This window comes from Solea senegalensis, linkage group LG5 (genome assembly GCF_019176455.1).
Source record: "Solea senegalensis isolate Sse05_10M linkage group LG5, IFAPA_SoseM_1, whole genome shotgun sequence".
Taxonomy (NCBI): domain Eukaryota; kingdom Metazoa; phylum Chordata; class Actinopteri; order Pleuronectiformes; family Soleidae; genus Solea; species Solea senegalensis.
Genome location: NC_058025.1, coordinates 13045365 through 13065384, shown reverse-complemented (window position 1 = coordinate 13065384; position 20020 = coordinate 13045365). Strand labels below are relative to the sequence as shown.

Genomic DNA, 20020 nt, shown 5'->3' with positions numbered 1-20020 from the left:
GGACGGACATGGACGCGACAAAGCGACTGACACTCTCGTATTAGTCTGACGTCAGTGTCGTGCCGTTCCAATCCACACAAACACACGCGCGCGGGCGGGCGGGCGCGCGAAGGACACCTGGCGAGCGAGAGGTCGCGGCAGATGTGTCTCTGCATCAGAAGTGTGCCATCAAACAAATGTACACAAGAACAACAGCAATGAGAGACGATGATGATCCTCATGTGTTCACACAACTTTTATGAATAATCACAGTCTGCGCTGAGGAAGAGAGGCGCACAACAATAAAAAAAGACTTAATTGGAGTTTGTGGACAACTAATTCGATTTAATGCAACATGTGCACACGCGAGCCTGTATTTCATGGCTGTGCCGGCATCATGGTATCCTCCTCCAGCTCTAATTAAAATCTATAAATGAGCAAAAACACAATTAGCATTTCAAATAAACATATCATATTCCCAGTTTATTATTCTGCGCGGTCCTGCAACATTCGTAGATTCGTATTTGTCCCATTAAGCTGTTGTGATGCTCATTAACAAATGCATAATTAAAAGGCAAGATGGAACATCAGGGGCCACAGGTCGAGATATGAAGGCCTTGTTTTAATTAGCACTGAGGCATTCACAACTACTCGTTTAATAAAGACAAATAGTGGACTGTACTATACATTTCCTACATGTATTAGAGAGGAAATTAACCTTTTACATGTAACCACAGGGTCTATTGTGAGTGTTTATCAAATTAGAAGATGGGAAACAGTAGTTAATATCACTTTTCCCCAGTTTTAGTGCCATTTAAGTGATTGGTCTCCAACTTGTTGCTGTAACAGTGAAGCCAATGTCCCTATTTCACATGCAGAACACCTCTTGTTGAGCGGATATAGGATCACGACCTTGGTTAAGCTTAATGTTGTCAGGGAAACAGAACATTTGAATGATGCCGCTTGTGACCATAAAGCTTAATAAACACCGTACTCCCTCTCCATACTCATGACTTTGCTTTGTTTAACCCTTTTGTGCAAACTGTGAGCAAAGACACCGATAGGACAGTAAATGCTGTATATGACAGACACCTGCAATTGTGGGAATTCATGGTAGAATATACAGTTTAATAAACACACAGTCAGTTCCAGGGCGTCCTTTTCATTGCAATGTCTGCCTACAGGAGGAAAGAAGAGAAATGAATGGCCTCAGCTGATCAGCAAACCATTACCCCGTTTCCTCACAATGATCATGCAGCCTTGAGTCGACTAAATTTCCACATTTATTCTTTTTGGCCTCTTGCTCTCAGTGCGTTCTTCCCTTGGCCTTTTCTTTGTGGATTCTCATCCATCTACACATCCAGGATCAACAATACAGGCTGCAGACCCAAGGCTCCAACAAGATGAACAATATCAATTGAGCACGGTGAGTAGGCGGAGAACCTTTCTCAAGAATGTTTTTTTTAACATGGTTTTCTAAGCAAGAATTTTGTTAAGGTCTTTGCTTTCAGTCCAGCTGTGGACTTGAAAAGCCTGTTCGGCCTGAGTAATGTGATGTTGTAACTCATAAGAATAAAGTACAGTTCATTGTTAGACCACAAGTGCTCAAAACACACATGGACGGCAACAATACAAAACACAAAAACAGTGAGAAATATGTGCTCAATAATTCAACTCAAAAGGTTGAACAAAAAAATCTTTCCTTTGGCGATTGATGGTACCTTTACCTTTCCGCGGCATCCATCAATTGTGCACACGCGTGATGTCACTGCGTGGGGTAGAGCTTTGACAGGTGGGACACGAGATGTGATTGGATGTTGCTGTGCTGACAGAGTTCAGAGGATGCGTTTGCCTCCGTAGGCAGGCGCGGCAGAGCAAATGAGCACAGGTCAGGCGATAGATGGGCGATGTCGACGCGGAGTAAGCGGAGACGGAACAGGAGCACGCCGAGCATGTCCTCTCACCTGGCCAAAAATATGCGAAAGGACAGAAATTTGTGTTAAATCGGACATTAATGTACGTGAAGTCAAAACACTGCACGGTACTTTATTATACGCTATAGAGGGATTTCACAATTCTTTATTAGAAAACAATTTTCTTTTTCATTTTTCAAATGTTTCTGCATTTCTCTTAACGCTCAGTAACGCTCAAGGTGTAGGATGGAAGTAGCAGTTTATGAGACCTTTAGCCTACTTCTCACTTGATTTTTAACTGTTAACATTGTTTCACATCTTCTTCTCTAGCACATCATGTCAATTCTTTTTAGAGGAAAACAGATGATAAAGCGTGATGTCTGTGAATTTCCGGTTGCAAAAATGACGCTTGTGAAAAATATGTCAAGGAGTTTGAGAAGACTACATGCATTTTTTTTATCTCAACAATTATTTTCTCCGTATATTGCAAACATTTAAATCTTTTTCAATAAAAATGAAAACCAATGACACCTGGTGCCACTTAGTGAGGCACACCTGTTTAAAAACCAAGTCAATGTTGGTGTCAGTGAAAATACTTTTAAAATATGGTTAACCCTTAGTGTTCATGCAGCACAGATCTTGACCACAGGCGCACCCATGGTAAATTGATACACAACTCCTTATATGGACATCCTGGGGGTGTGTGTTTATAGGTCACATACTCAGGGTATGTTTCTTGTCTAATGTGTTGTTGAGTCAAAGTTATGATTAATTTTATATCACATTTTTAGTAGCGATATAACGTAGCGATAACTGTGCAGAAGTCACAAAATAGACTGACCAGATTTCAGACATTGAGTACTTTTTGCTCAGGTGTGTTTATATAGTTGGTGAAAATGATGAAATAGCTCTATATTCTGAGTGTGTGATGATTGACTCAATTGTCTGAAAGTAAATATTTTTGAGAATCCCACAAAAACTTCATCATTCAGGAGAGAGAACTACACAAAGTCAGGCTACAAATCAATGCCCTTTCTCACCACACACTTATTAGGTGACATGAGGAGCAACAGAGAGGAAGTTAACTTTACCAACTTTCAGAAAACATCCCTGAGAGCAGTGCAGTGTTGAACAGGAACTATATCTTAAAAAATACAAAAAAAGTACCGTTATCTATGCAAATCCTACTTGTAAAGATGTTTGAAGTGCCTGATCTGTGGCACTGCTGTGTAGTGAGCGGAGTTTCCGAGTCGGGAGTAACCCGTCTTTGATGGGGCAGGTTTGAGGTGAAGGAGGGTCGACCCTTAAGTGCGGAGAAGAGGGCTTCATCCAGGCTGGCTGACAAACGCTGCTCATGGGAGCTGCAGCTGGGGGCTTCTGTAGTGTTGTGAAGGAGTGACATTCAGAAATCGTCTAGGAAAATGTTTCCACACACATGAGGGTTTTTCCTCTAAAAATATCATACTCACCCGAAACTGCATAATTTCTTGGTCTTTTTATTTGAGGTAGTAGTTGATTCTCTTCTGTGGCATCATTAGGAATTGTACTTAAATTCCGTTTCTTCTTTTGATTCATCTCTGATTTATTACCTTTAGAAAGAGGCTGTGAGTCAGTCTTACGATTACCAGCATCTGATGACTCCCCTAATTCTGTGTCTTTTACTTGTGTTGGGCTCTCCAAGTTTCTAGAAACAACATTATTTTGAACAGCAGTGTTGTTTATTGAGTCTTGACCAAGAACTTGCGATTTCTGGGACGGTCTGTCAACCCTAGAAGCTACAAGTCTTGAAGCTTGTGGATTCTCTCCATCCCCTCGCCCTCCCAACATCCCGTCCCTCCTCACCTCCCCACTCTGCAGGATGAAATGATCAATACGGGTTTTCAGTTGGGGATTAGGTAGAGGCTGGGAGGTCGAAGTGAACGGGACACCAGTGAAGGGATCGTTTGGGGGTCTACCCCAAGTGGCTTCCCTCTTCTGGTACTCCTCAAGAGTGCTGTTGTCCACTGATACACCACCTGGCAGCAGCATAGGCAGTGTCATTATCTCCTGGGTTAATGGGTCCAGGAACTCTTCTGGCACAGGACGACTGCAGGACAAAAAGCTGACAAATGTGCACCAGTTATTATTGTGAGAAAACATAGATTTTTTAAATAATTTGTAAAATGTAGTGTGTAACTTTTAAATACAAAGTTACACACATGAAATGCTTGTGTGAATCTTTTTATTTTCTTGCTGAGATTAGCTGATCAACTCCACATGACTCTAGCGGTCTAGCGGTGTTAAAGCTCATCAGTAACATTCCTCATACATAGTTTTGTTTTATGCTACAGATAAAAGGAGGCAGCAGCAATATTGCACTTGTAAGGCGAGATGGCTGCAAACAGGTCGAAGTATTACTTAAAAACATGAAAAGCACCCTCAAGTTCCACAAGAGAATTCTGCTCCTCAAAAAAACGTAGTAGTTCAACAGTTTTGACGGGATACAGCTTTGCCTAACGGACACTGTTTAAAGATGACGAATACACCATACGAATAATATTACATGGTTTCTCTTCACAAAAGACCAAACAGAGGCAGAATAATAATAACATCAACAACAACAAAACACAGCAGCTTTAAACACTATTGTTTACAACAAGAAAGATAAAACTGTAGGTATTCTTTCCAAACATACCTTTGAGGTGTGTCTGCTTGAAGTGGTGGTTTGGTTTGTCTGGCAGAAGGGTCAAAAAGCACAGGTTGTGGAAGTGGTCCATTACTGGCCTCATGCACCACTTTAATCCCCTCTACTTCCTCTGCAGAACAGCAGCGAGACGGTTGTCCCCAAACAGACAAAGCCTTGAACCCCAGAGCAGATGCCGCACCACCAAATGGCACAGTTACACGTAGCTGCGTCACTGCGCCCAACGAAAGCTGACCCCGACTCCATAGCTCCTGTTGTTGACAGTTCACAGGCTGTGGGGGAGGTGGGGAGAGGAACGGGGGCCGGGGTCTACACTTTGAATGTGAAAAACAGACTTGCGTTTCTTCTCTAAGTTCACAACGGCCAACCAATCTAAACTCTGGCTCAGGCTGGCTGGATTCAGCATTTGTTCTTGGCCGCTCTTTAACCGACTGCCTATGTTGATGCTCAGACTCCTGACCCCACTGCTGGGCCTGAAGACTCCAAAGGTGGCTATTACTGCGGTGATCATGGTCATAGTCTTGACCTCTTCTATTCTGGTTCTTTACTCGCATCTGCATTTGTGGCTTTTGCTGACCTTCTTTGCAGCCTTGTTCAAAACTGTGGGAAGGTAACGGATCAGAGCAGGTGCTGATCTCCAGTCTCTTGCTGGTCTGACCTCGGTCCATACCCCAGGGCCACAGTTCCACATCCACCCTGCTCAGCTCTACCCGGAAGCCAAACGTCAACGTCACCTGAGAGGAATGAAGGAAAATTTGGATGATGCTTTATTAATGTATAGGGAATGATGTCTTCTAAGCGCAATGCCTTTAATTTAACAGTCTGACATTATAAAATGTGTTCTTCACAGTAGCTACAATATTTTATCAAATTGTTACCTCAACATTAGGGCTGCAAGTAACTATTATTTGCATGATGGATTAATTTGTCGATTATTCTCCTGATTAATTAATTAATGAAAGTTGAGTGTCTTTCAAACCTGGAAATGATGATGTTGTCAAATGTATTGTTTTGTCCACAAACCAATAATATTCAGCTTTAATGATTTATTTGTTATATGGAGCAAGAAACCAGAACATATTCACATTTAAGAAGCTGAAAAATCTGAAAACTTTGTTTAAACCGATTAATCGGTTATCAAAATAGATAACAATTAATAATCGTAAAAAAGTAATTGCTTTAGAACTACTCAACCTATGTTGCTAAACCTGGGAAATTGGGCAAAATGTTTAACCACTTTAAATCAGTCCGTATGACAAATATTAAACCCACACACGGTTATGCTGAACCAAGTGGGACAAAGTCTTATTACCTGAACAGGTGGACGTAAAAAGTACTCAAGCTTGAAGCCTCGCCTCCGAAGGGCAGGGTCATCTGACACAAGGTTTGTTACATCATAGCCATCTGCACACAGCTGCAGTTGAAAAATAATTTCGTTTTAGTATAAGTTTAACCTTAAAGACAACAACAAAAAGAATTTTGCAGAATTTTTTGTCTGTGATTGACAAAATTCAACATGGGAGTCAGTAAACTTTTGAGAAAATGTCAGCATACGCATCAACGATGTTCTTATAAATGAGCAAATTAGTCATCACAAGTGTTAACGTCATAGAGAATTGGTGTGTAGCTTTATCTGGCAATACATGGCAAACCTCATGAGCCAGTCAAATGTACTCGTTAAATATTGCGTGTTAAAATTCTGATTAATGTTAACTTGCAAATTACTTTTAAGTATGTGTTGAGTATGGTATAATTAATGTGCCACAAAACATATTAACAATTTTAACTATATTTCAAGTTTGATGGGCTTGGAATGGAGTGAGTGAAAACAGCATAATTAAATCATACTCAACTAAAAACAAGTATTTTTAGTTTCTTTTAGAAATAATATACATAAATATAACATAGAAGAATGGGAGTGATGCTAACTGCAGGGATGACGTAGAAATGGGGTATAAAAATATTTTCTTTTGAAAGAGTAAGACGACCTTCTTCCCTCAAACTGGAGAAAATACAGCCATGATCAGATTAGCAAATACCAATAAGAGGAACATGACAAGGTCAGCTGTGATTCAGTCTCCCACGCACCATTTTGTCGCTTTGCTTCTTCATTTTCACATCTTTTCCCTCCACCTCCATGACACACTATGCCCGGTCCATGTACTTGGATTTTTCTGTTTTTTATACTGAACCTTTTCATTATGTATTCAAAGTAGAATAATGTGGTGTACTTGGTGCTTAAGACATGAAATTAGTGTAGAAATAACAGTTGTCTTTTGACATATTTTAATTTCTAATAAATACCAAGATGTTGCTTCAGTTTAGCACTCAAATGTGTTTAAAAATGTAAGGGAAAACATCGAGAAAAAACTTATAGTTCCTTGATAAGTCATTGAAATAAATCGCACCTTGTTGCAATGGACCGTTGTATGAAACTGTGGCAAACACAGATTGACAACCATATTCTCCAACCTGTGAGGAAGACACACATTGGTTTTAGAACAATAACCTGAAGTCACCTTTAAACTCAGAGGTCAAGGCAAAAATCAAGAACCTTGTTTATACAATTTGTTGTGCTTAACAACAAGCTAACCCTTTAATTCACAAAACCTCTACCCTCATAACAAAATGACCTTCACACACTGACTCACTCTCTTGTCATTGACAATTTTCAATGGTACATTAAAGACGGTACATTTTTTTAAAGCTAGTGATGGTAACCTTTATTTGCTTTCGTCATCTGGGCAGTTAGTAGTAATACAACACACTACAATACAAGAGGCAAACTTACGTCCATTCAACACTATGACACTAGCACTGACATAGCAGATTTTTCTGGCAACTTAAATTAAACATAAGTAAAATTATATTTTTTATGTTACTGTTGACAAAAAATATCTCAGGTTGGGTTGAGGCAATTTACGTTGTATACCGATTTATTGATAGATAACCATGGCATACAATTTCTACATGATAACATCAACCAGCTATTTCTTCATTAATGCCATGAGCTGTAATTACTTTTTCTTTTAACATTTGACCAGTTCTGATGATAATTAAAATGTAATAGTTGAGAAAATCAGTCACTTGTGGAGATTATTCAAATATTTCAAACAGTGGCTGGTTCTACATACACACATATGATACTCATCACATCTGACAAAGTGGGAATTTATCAGCTATTAGGCACCAAATAACAGTAAAAACAATAACAATTTTTTTTACCTTAAATTGTGATAATAAGCAGAGTGTCTTTCTCAGCTGCGGGAAACTTCTACTGTTGGTAACAAACAAATGTTCACTTACCGATAAAACGTTGTTCGCTCTGTGCGTCACATGTGCATTAACGCTCACACAATAACTTCAAAGCAAAGTGTGACTGTCGTTTGTTGTTAAATATTCACGGACGCTGTTTCATTGTGAATTGACATATATTTATACTCACTGATAGTGGGGAGTAAGCTAATAACTGCTAGCCATACATATGCTAGTTATCGTACGGAAGCCGAGGAAAGACGTCCCACATGTTTGTATTTGCAAAATTCCCCAATTCTTCTTCTTATAGGGTTTCAGTAGGCTGTTCGCAAAAGAGCGTAATGCTGCCCCCCGCTGGTACAGGGTAGCCATTACCCTATATTCTCATATACAGCCTAGTAGAATGTAAACATTTTCAGTGTCACTCGAGTTTTTTCTTTAAATCATAGAGGGCAGGGGGCAGTAAAATCACGATAGTGGTTTCTATTCAAAGTGAAGCACTAAGTGTGTTGATACTAAACTTGAATTAAACAAGTAAACCAGTTTAATGACTTTGGTTTTTAAAAGCAAATGTGCACTGAATGAGCAAATCTTCTACTCCAAAGGGGGGTCAGGTATTTTGTGTGCTGAAAGTCTCAACATAGATGTCACAAATTCTTACACTATACGTTAAAACAACAGGACAAATAATGTCAAAGACAAACGCAGAAATATTCACATATCTTTATTAGTTCTTAATTTTACAAAGGGGGTGGTTTTAATCAAGCCAGAACAGTACTACTAACATAAATGCAAACGATAAAATTGGAATATGTATAAAACTGGTAGTATTTTTGTTCTCTCAACAATGCATTACTGCAACTACATTTATCACCTACATCAAAAGGAACATCATTTTTTGGACAGTTTTGCTATGATCGCACCATTATGATAGGCCAATAGGCTATCTATACACTGTTAAAAAAAACAAAACAAAACAAAAAAAACACATAAAGGAAAGCTCAAATGGCACATATTTTCTCTGTCAGTTCACCATTAATATAATAACAGTAATAAAGATGATAATACTATGTAATACCTTAGAGATAAGTTAATAGTCTTGAGCAACATCTTTGTATGCTGGCATAAACAACACTTATAAAAGCCATGATATTCACATCTGAGTCGACTGTACATCACAACTTGTGTGTAGGATACTATGTAGTGCAGTTAGCCTGAATGCCTCCCGTTTATGTTTTTTTCCCCTCAGATTTAATTTTATTCATCGCGTCCCTTTTCATCTGCTTTTTCTAAAACAAACTATACAGAAGAAAGTAAGAGTTTTCCAGGATATACAGACTCCCCTCAGTCTCACTGCTCTTATGTCAGACTTCCAAAAACCTGTGGTTAAAAGAAAAATCCCTCTGATCTCGATATATCTTCACTTGCTGTATTGCCACTATTCCCTCTGTCCTCAAATCTCATACGCTGAAACTTTTAATATGTATACACACATGCACACATCTCCTTGCACACAGTACACTCGCTCGTCCACACATTTACAATCTATAACTATTATATTCATTTCTTTCTAGTGTATCATACATTCTATAAAAGATTTCAACTTTGGGGCGGACTGACTGCGTTCTTGGCCCATGAGTGCACAGAGTGACACAATCGTCATAATACTCAAATTCAAATTGTGTGCCTGCGTTCACACCCTCCTTTGCAGTTCAGTTGTGTTGGGGGTGCCGTGAAAGCTCTCTAACGACCTCTAGTGTCCATATTTAGTCACGGCAGGCAAGCTGCAGTTTAGAGCAAACCTGGTTCCTCTCAGGGCTGATTATCTACTACTAAACATATCTATTTAATTCAATTTGTACAAAATATAAACTCTCTTGGTCTTAATAATGTGTTTAAATGGGTCATGCATGTTGGACCCTGTGCATGAAAGGACTTTAAAATGAGTCAAGAATCAGTCTGTGTGACCTTGATGTCAACATCTGCTGGGATTTGAATGGAAAAAGTCCAGCCATGTGTTATGTTGTTGTGTAACTGGTTTTTCTGATATGATTACTAAAGCACTCAAAATAATAACTCTACTTCTGATTTTTTTTTTTTCCCCATCTATTCCCAGCATTAGTTACTCTATTATACATGCTGGGATTAATGAATGGAGTAAGGCGCTCTCTGGCCAAAAATGCAAGTTAACATCACGCACTCTGACCACTATTTCTACTTTTACATTACCAGTGACACAGACTTACAATGAATAAATACAGCATGATATTCTTGTTGATCATTTCTGACAATATCCCTGATTGTCTTGGTCCTTTTCTAGTACTGGGCATTCGGTGACCCCTGTATTAGTGCTGTTTAACATTGTCATTATTTTATTTTTTCTCTGCTATCCATCAGTATGGCACACTTTTCATAAACAGTTATTGTATAATGACTAAATTGTGTGCAACTAGTAAGAAAAAGGCTGCTTCGGAAAATCGGTTCGTTTCTAATAATGCTGGATCTTACAGTTAGCCTTTGTTGCTGTTGAGTGTCTATAGTTGCTTTGAAAAGTATGTCAGACTGTACTGATTTATTCTATTGTAGACTGAAATTATTATTATTATTATTGTTATTATTTTTTTGAACTGTACGCTAAAGTGGTTTTGTGTGTGAGAACTCGCCATAACTGGACATCTTGTGACCATTTCATGAAAGTGTCACTAAATCTCAGTGGACTCTATCCTCTCCAGGCGAGTGGGCCCCGCCCAAGGAGGGGCAAGCTGGTGGAGAGAAGGAGAGCCCTTCTGGTCTTCACAAGGTGGGGAAAGGGTGAGTGCAATAGGGCCAGAAATAGAAGGTAGAGACTGAGGGGACAGAGGTGAAAGGGCTGGAAGTGGAGGTGGAGAACTGGAGGAGGTCGGGGAAGTGGTGGTGGTAGTTGTAATTGTGGTGGTGGTGGAGGTTGTGTTTGGTTTGGCTCCCAACTGGCTCATACGTTTCTCCAAAGCCTGGTTCTTCTGCAGCGTTTCCACATAGCTGAGCTGCAGCTGGGCCTGGTATTTTAAAACCCGTTCCTTCTCATCCTGCCAAGTGTGTCGCTCCTGGTCAAAGTTGAGGGCCTGACGCTCCCTTTGTTGCCGCTCCAGGCGTAACGCGGCCTGAAGCTGCTCTAGCTGTCTGCGCAGCTCCCCTGCTTCATCCCAGTGACCCTCCTGCCCCCGCTGTGGCTGATGGGCATCCTGACGCAGTTGCGCCTCCTGGCAGAGTTGGGCCTCGTGACGTAGTTGGGCCTCTTGGCGCATTTGGGCTTCATGGCGGAGCTGTGCCTCTTGACGCAGATGTGCTTCTTGGCGTATTTGGGCCTCTTGTCGGATTTGGGCTTCATGGCGGAGGTGAGCCTCCTGACGAAGCTGGGCTTCCTGGCGAAGTTGAGCCTCGGGCCGAATTTGAGCGTCCTGACGCATTTGGATGTCCTGCTGCATGTGGGCATCTTGCCTCTGCTGTGCATCGCGCCACTGGGCTTCTTCACGCTGCTGCCTCTCCTGTCTCTGAGCTTCCTGCCTTTGGGCTTTGGCTTCATCACTCTGAAGACTCAGCAGGGTGTCAGCGGTGGGGGTGAGGGAGTTGGCTGACGACTCAGTGGGGTTCCGTGGGCAGTGGACAACTCCCCATGGTGGCAAAAGTCCAGCCGCAGCTAAGTTAGGGCTCACAACAACCTCTGCTCCTCTGCTCACTTCATTCAGAGCCCGCTTTAAACTGAGCACCTCTGCCTCGAACACACCCAGCTTTTCTCTGAGGATGGACACCTGAGGAAAGGAAAAAAATGATTACAGAAAATGTGATTCAGTGTTAGATGTCGCAGATGAGAACTCACTCTACTATAACAACACTCTGTTTAAAAGGTATCTGACAATATATGAATTGTACTCAGCAGTATGGAAGTATGGAAGAGAGTTGAATGGAAGAGAGCATGTCAGTTGGACGGACTATTCAGTAATGAAATGGCCAAGCTTCTAATGAGCTCATACAGCACAAAGTGAGAAATGTTTGATAATGATTATAAAATGATCAACAAACTAGATTGAATAGTAAACATAGCAATCCAGCAATCTCTATTTTTGGAGCATAATCAACATTATATTTGTTCTTTTTGTAGAACATTCTAGAGCTGATCTTTTCACATGCCTAGCGCTTTTCAAGAACGACCAAGACAGATATAAGTTATAACCAACATTATTGTTCATCATATGGTGAGAAATACATATTGTCCATAAATACAGTAGCTAATATACAGTCAGAAATTAATGAACCATAACATTCAAACCACCAAGGCATTTGGTTTTCTGTTCAGGAATGCCAGTAAATGAGTATAATTTGACATCTTACTCAAAAAATAATAATGTGCTTTACTATTTTTTCTGTTTTTTTTTTTGCAAAACAGTCCATTTGAAAATTCATGGACAACAATAATTATACTGTAGCATTAAAAGCTTAAACATACTGGTGTATTAACATAACAGAAACATACACTTTTATTTTAATTACCAATGCTGTGAATTTAGGGCAGTTGTGGCTTTGGGTGGTACTTATAAATTTGTTAAGCACTGTATGTTTAAATACAGTAACTACTGGGTTTTAACATCCCAATCTTTGTGACTATTATGATTATGATTATTAGTCTTGACATGCTAATGACACACACACATACAGAAACAGAGACACCTGATTCTATGTGCTTTGTCTGATAACACAAGCTCTGGAACATGACCTTTTTATAAGTTGAACATGAAACAAAAACATAAATCAGAAGAATTTGACTGTACGGTTTTGTTAATTAATAGCACACGTTTTGTGTTTTTTTCCCCAGAGATCACAGTCTTGAGTGTAGATGAAACTGACCTCAGAGAGAGTCCTCCTCAGCTCCACCTCACACTTCTCCAGCTCCAGACTCTTGGTGCTGTAGGAGTCCTTCAGGCCCAGCATGGCTTCCTCGCGCTCCCTCAGCTGAGCATTGAGCTCCTTCAGCTGCCCTCTCAGGGCCACCATCTCTCCGGCTCGCTGCGTCACTTCAGCCTGACTCTCCCTCAACTGCTGTTTCAGGAGCGAGATCTCTCCAGCCTTCTGACACACCTGAGGAAAGAGAGGGCGGTATTTTGTCCTTATGTGGTAGATACACACACTTCCATAGTATGCTTGTATTGTATTTTTAACAAGGTGTTTTTGTTTTGTTTGTTGTTGTTTGTTTTGAGGCAGTGAATTGCCCTATGGGGACAAATAGTTTTTTGAATTGAATAATAAAAAAAAATATTCTCTACCAGGAACCTTCCTAGAATCAGGAGCAGTGGGCAGCCACTGAGCAGCAGCACACCTTGCTCAAGGGTACTCCAGTCCTTTTACCTGGTGGGGACTTGAACCAGCAACTCTTCGGTTAAAAGCCAAGTTCCCACCACACTTGGCCATGGCTTAGTGTGCTATTACTTTGTCTACTATAACATAACCCTTACAACATTGTTTAGGCAAAGCAAGACATAGACACAAGCAGACACATGGTCCTCAACATAAACATTTAAAAAAAACATTACATTTTAAAATAACACAAGACAGAATAGTCAATTATATAGCTCAGGTAGGGTGAAAGGCGGGGTACACCCTGGACAGGTTGCCAGTCCATCAAAAGGACACAGAGACACAAACAACCATCCACTCTCATGCTCACACCTACAGTCAAAATAGAGTGTCCAATTTGCCTAATCCCCAAATCTGCATGTATTTAGGCTGTGGGAAAACCCACGCACACGGGGAGAACATGCAAGCTCCATGCAGAAAGTTTGTAAGGTTAAATCAAATGAATTCTTACATTTTTTTCTTTATGTATCTCACCTCCCATTTAGTCTCCTCCAGACGAGGTAAGATGTCAGCCTGCTCCTTCCTGTAATCCAGACACTTTCTCTCCAGCTCCTCTCTCTGGGCCAACAGAGCTGCTATCTCCTCCTGGAGCCTCCTCTTGTCCTGGGACAGACGGGTTATCTGGGCCTGCAGGGCAGTCTGGGAGCGCTGAGCACGTCGTGTAACCTGCAAAGAAGAACAATCCAAGTTTATCCACAATCTACACACTCGCTAAGAAGTTGACATGAGTTGCGTTTGGACTCAAAATACACATTTTTGCCCTAAAGTACTGTAGTGAGTGAGGTCACCTGCTGCAGACGCGAGGCATAATTCTGTCTCAGCTCATCCATCTGCCGCTCCCAGACACGCTGCTTCTCCTCAAACACCTGAATGATCGCTGCTTCACTTTGGTCCAAGTTTCTGCGCATATGCTGCACCTAGTGGGAAAAGGGAAGAATAAGAAAAGTAGAAGAAATCCAACCTGGGACTCGTGTGGGACAATCAGTACTTGTCCTTTTGTAGCAAGATAGTTTGACAGAGCCGCCGTTTCTAGTACACTGAAGACAAAATAAATGTTAAAAACATTAATTTGTAAAATATTACTTAATAATAAAAGCAAAAAATGTAAATGTGAAAGGTTTTTCATCAGTGTACGACAGTGAAAGCCGATCCAGTGTTTGTGCCACACAGTTCCAAATGTTCCTGAAATTATTGAGAAATTACCAGAGGTGGAAAGTAATGAATTTACTCGCATTACTGTAATTGAGTAGGTTTTTTGTGTACTTGCACTTTTTAGTAAAGTCATTTTTAAAATTTGTAATTTTACTTTTACTTAAGTATGTTTCCTTTGACCCATTTTGACTGATACATTATGTCTTTACATATTTTATTTTGTCAGGACTTTAATTTGTAAAGGTTTGCCTTTAATACAAATAATAGTATATAGTTTCTTTTCATGAAAAAACAAACAGAGGCAGAATAATAACATCAACAACAACGATCACCAAAAGTTCGCACACTGCAGCTTTAACTTCAGTATGCCTCTCACTCTATATGGATTGGAGCAGAAATCAGAAATGGACAAAACAAAAAAGGTAAACCATAATACAACAGACATTTCTGATTAATCTGACCTCTTGCTCTTTCTCCCACAAGCGGTCCTCAAGGTCCTGTATGATGTCATCAGAGGAGGGGGAGGGGCGCAGAGGTGCTGGGGCATCACTCAGGTGGCTCAGCCTCTGATAGGATGAGGAGCTCTTTCCCGAGGAGGACCGGCCACTGTCTGAGGTGCTGAGCCCATTCTGGAGGAAGGAAGGAAGCACATCCCAAAATGTTTCAGGTGACGATAGCAGCACTTATTGAGCGCTAGATGAAATAAGTATGGATGACGTCCAAACCTGATAGCCAGGCTTTTCCAGCTTGTCTAGGCCTGCAGCTGCCCCAGCCATGCCCAACCTATTGATGTGGCTGGTGGAAGCACTGAGAGGCCCCAGGACAGCTGGGGGCCCACAACCAGACCCCGAGCCTGTGTAGGTGGGCAGGCTAGTCAGGGAGTTTCTACCTGAATCAGACATCCCTCCCTGAACCACTTCATTCCCATTCCCTCCACCCTCACTTCTGCTGACCCTCACCGGACTGTCCTGGTCCAGGAGCAGGGCCTCTGGCACCTCTCCTGATTCTCCTCCTCCTCCATCCCTGCCTCTCCTGCCTCCTCTGCTCTCACTGAACCCTTCACTCCTCGACTCAGTCTTGCCCTCACTCCCAGCTCCTCCGGCCTGGCCCACCAGGTTCTGCATGGAGTGGAAGCTCTTGGGAACCACCGGCTTGAAGGCAGAGGGACGGACAAGGCCTGAGTTGTTCTGCATTGCCTGCAAAATAGATGATGGATGCATGGAAGGAAAGATGGAATGACAAATAAGAGAAAATACACTATAATAAAAAAAAAACCTGTGACAAAATTCAGCATTGAGTAAGCATTACACTACAATATAGAGTAGTACAAACATTCAACATGCTATTTTGTTTGTAAATTACATTTTGAAGATGAAAATAGATGAGTTTTATAATTTATATCAGAATGTACTATAAGCAAATAAAGAAGTATCTTTATGATACTGTACATTGGGAAAGAAATGTTTGGGAATGCATACAAAGAGTGCCATCATGAGCTGATTCGGGCCATTTAAGAGATATAAAATGTATTTTTTCATGTATTTCCTCACTGAACGTCAGAGGACGGACAAAACGAGAAGTAAATCTTAGACTGAAACAACATAAGAAAGTGTCCATTTGATGTGTTTAGTCACTACTGCTTCACAACAGTAATCTGTAAATGTTCTCCGGTGAGGAGATCTCTATAACGGCCAGTGTGGGCAGAAGGACTGATTGTTACAACTCTTTCAACATCTGAGTAGAGAGTATAGAGGAACTCATAACAAGGTTCCAAATGTAAATACAATCCTCAGAATGTTGCCTGTGACCCTTTCTTACAGGTGGTATAAATGATTTTCCCGGCTCAGATTTAATCATTTTCTTTTTTTAAGGCCTTTTAAGGCCAATCAACAACCCCCAAGGTTGAGATTGATTGAGAACCACATTCCTCACTCTTGAAGTACCTGCTCTAGTTTTCCTGACACTGGCAGGATCTTGGGCGGGTTATGGTTTGGAGGGTTATGGCTGCCTGGATTGTTCTCACTGTCAGTTCTGGCGGCAGCCATCTCTCTGTGCTGGTGTGGGTTCATGCCGATGCCGTTCTTCTCGTTCACTCCTCGGCCCACGATGTTGCCACAAACATCGAGGGCTGCGGCCTGCATTTCCCTCTCTCTTTCTCTCTCCAACCTCTCGTTCTCCAGCCTCTCCCTCTCTCTTTCCCTCTCCCTTTCCCTCTCTCGCTCCCGCTCCCTTTCAATCTTCTCCCTTTCAATTCTCTCCCTCTCCCTCTCTCTTGCTCTTTCCCTCTCCCGCTCCCTCTCTCGCTCCAGCCTCTCCCTCTCCACTCGTTCTCTTTCCCTTTCCCGGTTCCTCTCCCTTTCTCGCTCTCGCTCTAACCTCTCTCGATCCCAGTCTCGGTCCCGGTCCCTGTCTCTCCCCCTCTCACGCTGCCTTTCCCACTCCCTCCTGCCTGCTCCATTGCCACACTCCAACTGGTTGTTGTTGGACGGGGCAGCCATGGTACATTCAGTGTTGGTGGAGGAGGCTGTTTCGGTGGGTCGGTCAGTCCCGGTACAGGTCCCAGTCCCGACACTAACACTCCCTCGTTCATCACTAGAAGCCGTCCCGTCTGATATAGTTGCCGGGGGGCGCGGGAGCCGTTCTGCGCTGCAGCTGCGGTCGGCAGGGCAACGGCGAGAGAGAGGAGGGGCACGGGGCAGGGTGGTCCTTGTGCCCACAGACTTCATGGCAAACTCCTGCTCTCCTGCCACCCCACTGCCAACACTGCCCATAGTGGGGGTCAAAGGTCAGGGATTAGAGGTTAGGAGTCAGGATTGGGGAAGGTCACAGATACATTTGGAAGTAGTGTGGGTCATCACAACCTAATGCAGGTAGTGGGGGCACACACACTAGAGGAACACAGAAAAACGAAAGGAGTTATACAATATTGAAATTGCGGAATGTTTAGTTATACAGTAATAGTTAATGCAGCACAGATTCTTGCCCATACACATACAGGGCAGTGTAGTCTTCAGACCAACTAAGTCTTATTAATGTAAATTACACAGCATTATTTTATATGATATCAAACATTGTATATATGCGGCCAGTTAGGCGTCAGACTGTCACTCCACTAAGTAAATTTGGGGTTTGGGATCATAAATCATGGCGTATGAGTCCCCAAACAGATATAATCAGTTAATTTAAATCTTGAATTTTCATAAAACTTCAAGATTCATAAGGCAATGAAGTGTTTGAGTGTATGATTTTAGAGTTGTTTACAGATCTTTAAGGTTGAGCCTAAGGCCGGGCAACATGGCCAAAAATGTTACTACAGTAAAAAAAGTTGATATCAGTAATTGTTGTGATAAAATGTCACATAGTTAGTGATTGAATTTTTAAACAGAAAACTCTCTTTTAGCAAATCTGAAGCCACATCACACACACACGTCCCCAACAATATACAGTATTTGTATATGCTGAACCTTTGTTATATTTATATAGAACAACATTTCATTAGAAATATTTTTTTCTTATTAAATTATTGCCCAGCCCTAGTTGAGTTGATGATAAACTTTGAAAGTGTAGCCGCTGGAGACATTGTTTTATAAAATACATTTATACTATTATACTAATACATAAATACTATTTAACATTATATTACATTTCATTGCATTACAGTACAACCCAACACATATGTAAATACCAGTCCCTGTGGCCTAACATAGAGCTTTATCATTATCTCAGACTCAATACCAACATCTCCACATATTACCAAAAACAATAATGGGTTGGTGTATTCATTTGCCTGATGACTTCCTGTTAATGTGTTTACACTCAGTTCCAGTTTATTAGGTACATCTGACCAAACCTGAACCACTGACTTGCAGTGAAATACCGACACTTTTCTTTGTTTGTTTATTTGACTTTATGGAGGATGTAGTTTATGACAATGATGTATTGTGTTACACTTAGGTTGGAAAAAAACAAGTGGGCTAAGAGTAATCTCATTTGGGCTTTGGACTCATTAAGTTGAGGGGAATGGTTTAAGTTTTAGTTTGGTATGCCTAATAAAGAGGACCAAAGCTGTTTGCTGTCTAGCCTTTTGAACTATTCTGCACTATGAACACCTCCTCTGGTCTACAGCCTCAGGATGCTGACTATACACAGCCACCACATCTCCATTGCGAGTCCTCTTTGGGACTTCTGTCATTTACATATGCCACATACAGTCTCCTCTGTGATAGTACAGGCACAACATGTCCAAAAGCAGAAACACCTCTGATGCACAATGCCATACACATTATGTGCGTGCAAAGTATCACGATAAGGTTCAATATCACCCCAAACTGCAGCTCTATAGCTTCAAAAACTAAACACAACCAAAATCAGAATATAGAACCATCATCAAGACACACACACACACATGCACACACACACACACAGACACACAGCCTGGTATATGTGAGATATTAAGTGGTGGTACAGTAATAATTACATTTATATGATGGCTATACATAAACCATATAGGCATATAAATATTGTTAAAATCTCACAATAACACACCATCTGGCAAACAGACAGCTGATACATAGATAGATAGATAGATAGATAGATAGATAGATAGATAGATAGATAGATAGATAGACAGACAGACAGACAGACAGACAGACAGATAGATAGATAGATAGATAAATAGATAGATAGATAATACGCAGTCATACCATTGCGCATTCAATACTCAGGCCATTCACTAGCGGTTTACTTCCACTTGGTTGAATAGTAGTAGTAGTAAAATACACAGCCCGTCTATCCACTGCTCTGCTTCATTTTCCTTCCCTCACGACTCTCTCTCTCTCTCTCTCTCTCTGCATCCCTGGGCGGTATAAGGGCGGCTTTAGCAGCATCCGCATCAAGCCCTGAATCCACTGCGCTCCCAAACAATTACTCGCTAGGCCTGAGATAAAAAAAAAAAGAAAAGAAAAGAAAGAAACCCCGCACGGCCCTCGCTGCATAACAGAATAAATACATGTCAACCCAGGTGCACGTACAGCGTCACTGACATTTGCGGAGAATCATGCGGGTGCGTTTGATTTACCGATTGTAGCATCCTGGCGATCCATCATCAAAGGCTACTCACTATGTTGCAGCTCGGCGGCTTGTAAGATGGCAGCTTCAGTAAACCATATTGTCACAAGACAGCATCAGCATCAGCATCATCATCATCATCAGCAGCAGCAGCAGCGGTAGCAGCAGCGGCAACGTCGGCGCTGCTCGGCCCGGCTCGGAATTATCCTGCGACGTTACCGCGGCTCGGTTATATTAGGGATGCTGTGTCTTCGACCGCTGTCAGCGTCGGATGCTGATGATGGAGTCGGTCGGTTGGTACGCGCATCAGCTGAGAGACACACACCCACCTCTGGCCCCGCCCCTCTGGCTACATGGCGCAAACGCCCCCTTTTGGCATTCATCCAGTGCTTCCCCCTCGGGAAAAGCCTACAGAGTCATAAACAGTCTCCATGGATGGAGATGGATGGAATTACCATTATTTTTTTTATTACAGGGTGTACTCTCCAACTTTATTCATCTCTTTTTGTCTCCTTGGTGGTCATGATTTAGCTCACATTTAAAGCTGCGGTGCGCAATGCTTGGTGATGTCATTTGTTGGTGA

At 41.6% G+C, this 20020-nt stretch overlaps 3 protein-coding genes across 7 annotated transcripts in view; 1 reads left to right on the top strand and 2 right to left on the bottom strand.

Annotated features, from left to right (window-relative positions):
• commd10 (COMM domain containing 10) overlaps positions 1-20020 on the top strand; it is a 721199-nt gene that overhangs the window by 354710 nt on the left and 346469 nt on the right. The gene's annotated exons all lie outside the window — the stretch shown is intronic.
• On the bottom strand, positions 221-8089 carry ubox5 (U-box domain containing 5). Of its 5 annotated transcripts, none has more exons than XM_044026025.1 (8): positions 7801-8089; positions 6984-7047; positions 5888-5989; positions 4567-5309; positions 3362-3993; positions 3081-3269; positions 1707-1943; positions 221-1157 (listed from the first exon to the last, which is right to left on the bottom strand). In XM_044026025.1, the coding sequence occupies exons 2-7, from the start codon at positions 7035-7037 to the stop codon at positions 1723-1725; spliced, it is 1941 nt and encodes a 646-aa protein (XP_043881960.1). In that variant the 5' UTR covers positions 7038-7047; positions 7801-8089; the 3' UTR covers positions 221-1157; positions 1707-1722. The 5 variants fall into 5 exon arrangements, with proteins under 5 accessions (XP_043881960.1, XP_043881961.1, XP_043881959.1 ...); XM_044026026.1 differs by having other exon boundaries at positions 221-406; XM_044026024.1 differs by having other exon boundaries at positions 221-1943; positions 7801-7852; positions 8021-8087.
• lzts3b (leucine zipper, putative tumor suppressor family member 3b) lies at positions 8540-19725 on the bottom strand. The gene is made up of 9 exons (XM_044025306.1): positions 19448-19725; positions 16695-17258; positions 16314-16607; positions 15096-15566; positions 14832-14999; positions 14007-14135; positions 13693-13884; positions 12712-12942; positions 8540-11618 (listed from the first exon to the last, which is right to left on the bottom strand). The coding sequence occupies exons 2-9, from the start codon at positions 17139-17141 to the stop codon at positions 10533-10535; spliced, it is 3018 nt and encodes a 1005-aa protein (XP_043881241.1). The 5' UTR covers positions 17142-17258; positions 19448-19725; the 3' UTR covers positions 8540-10532.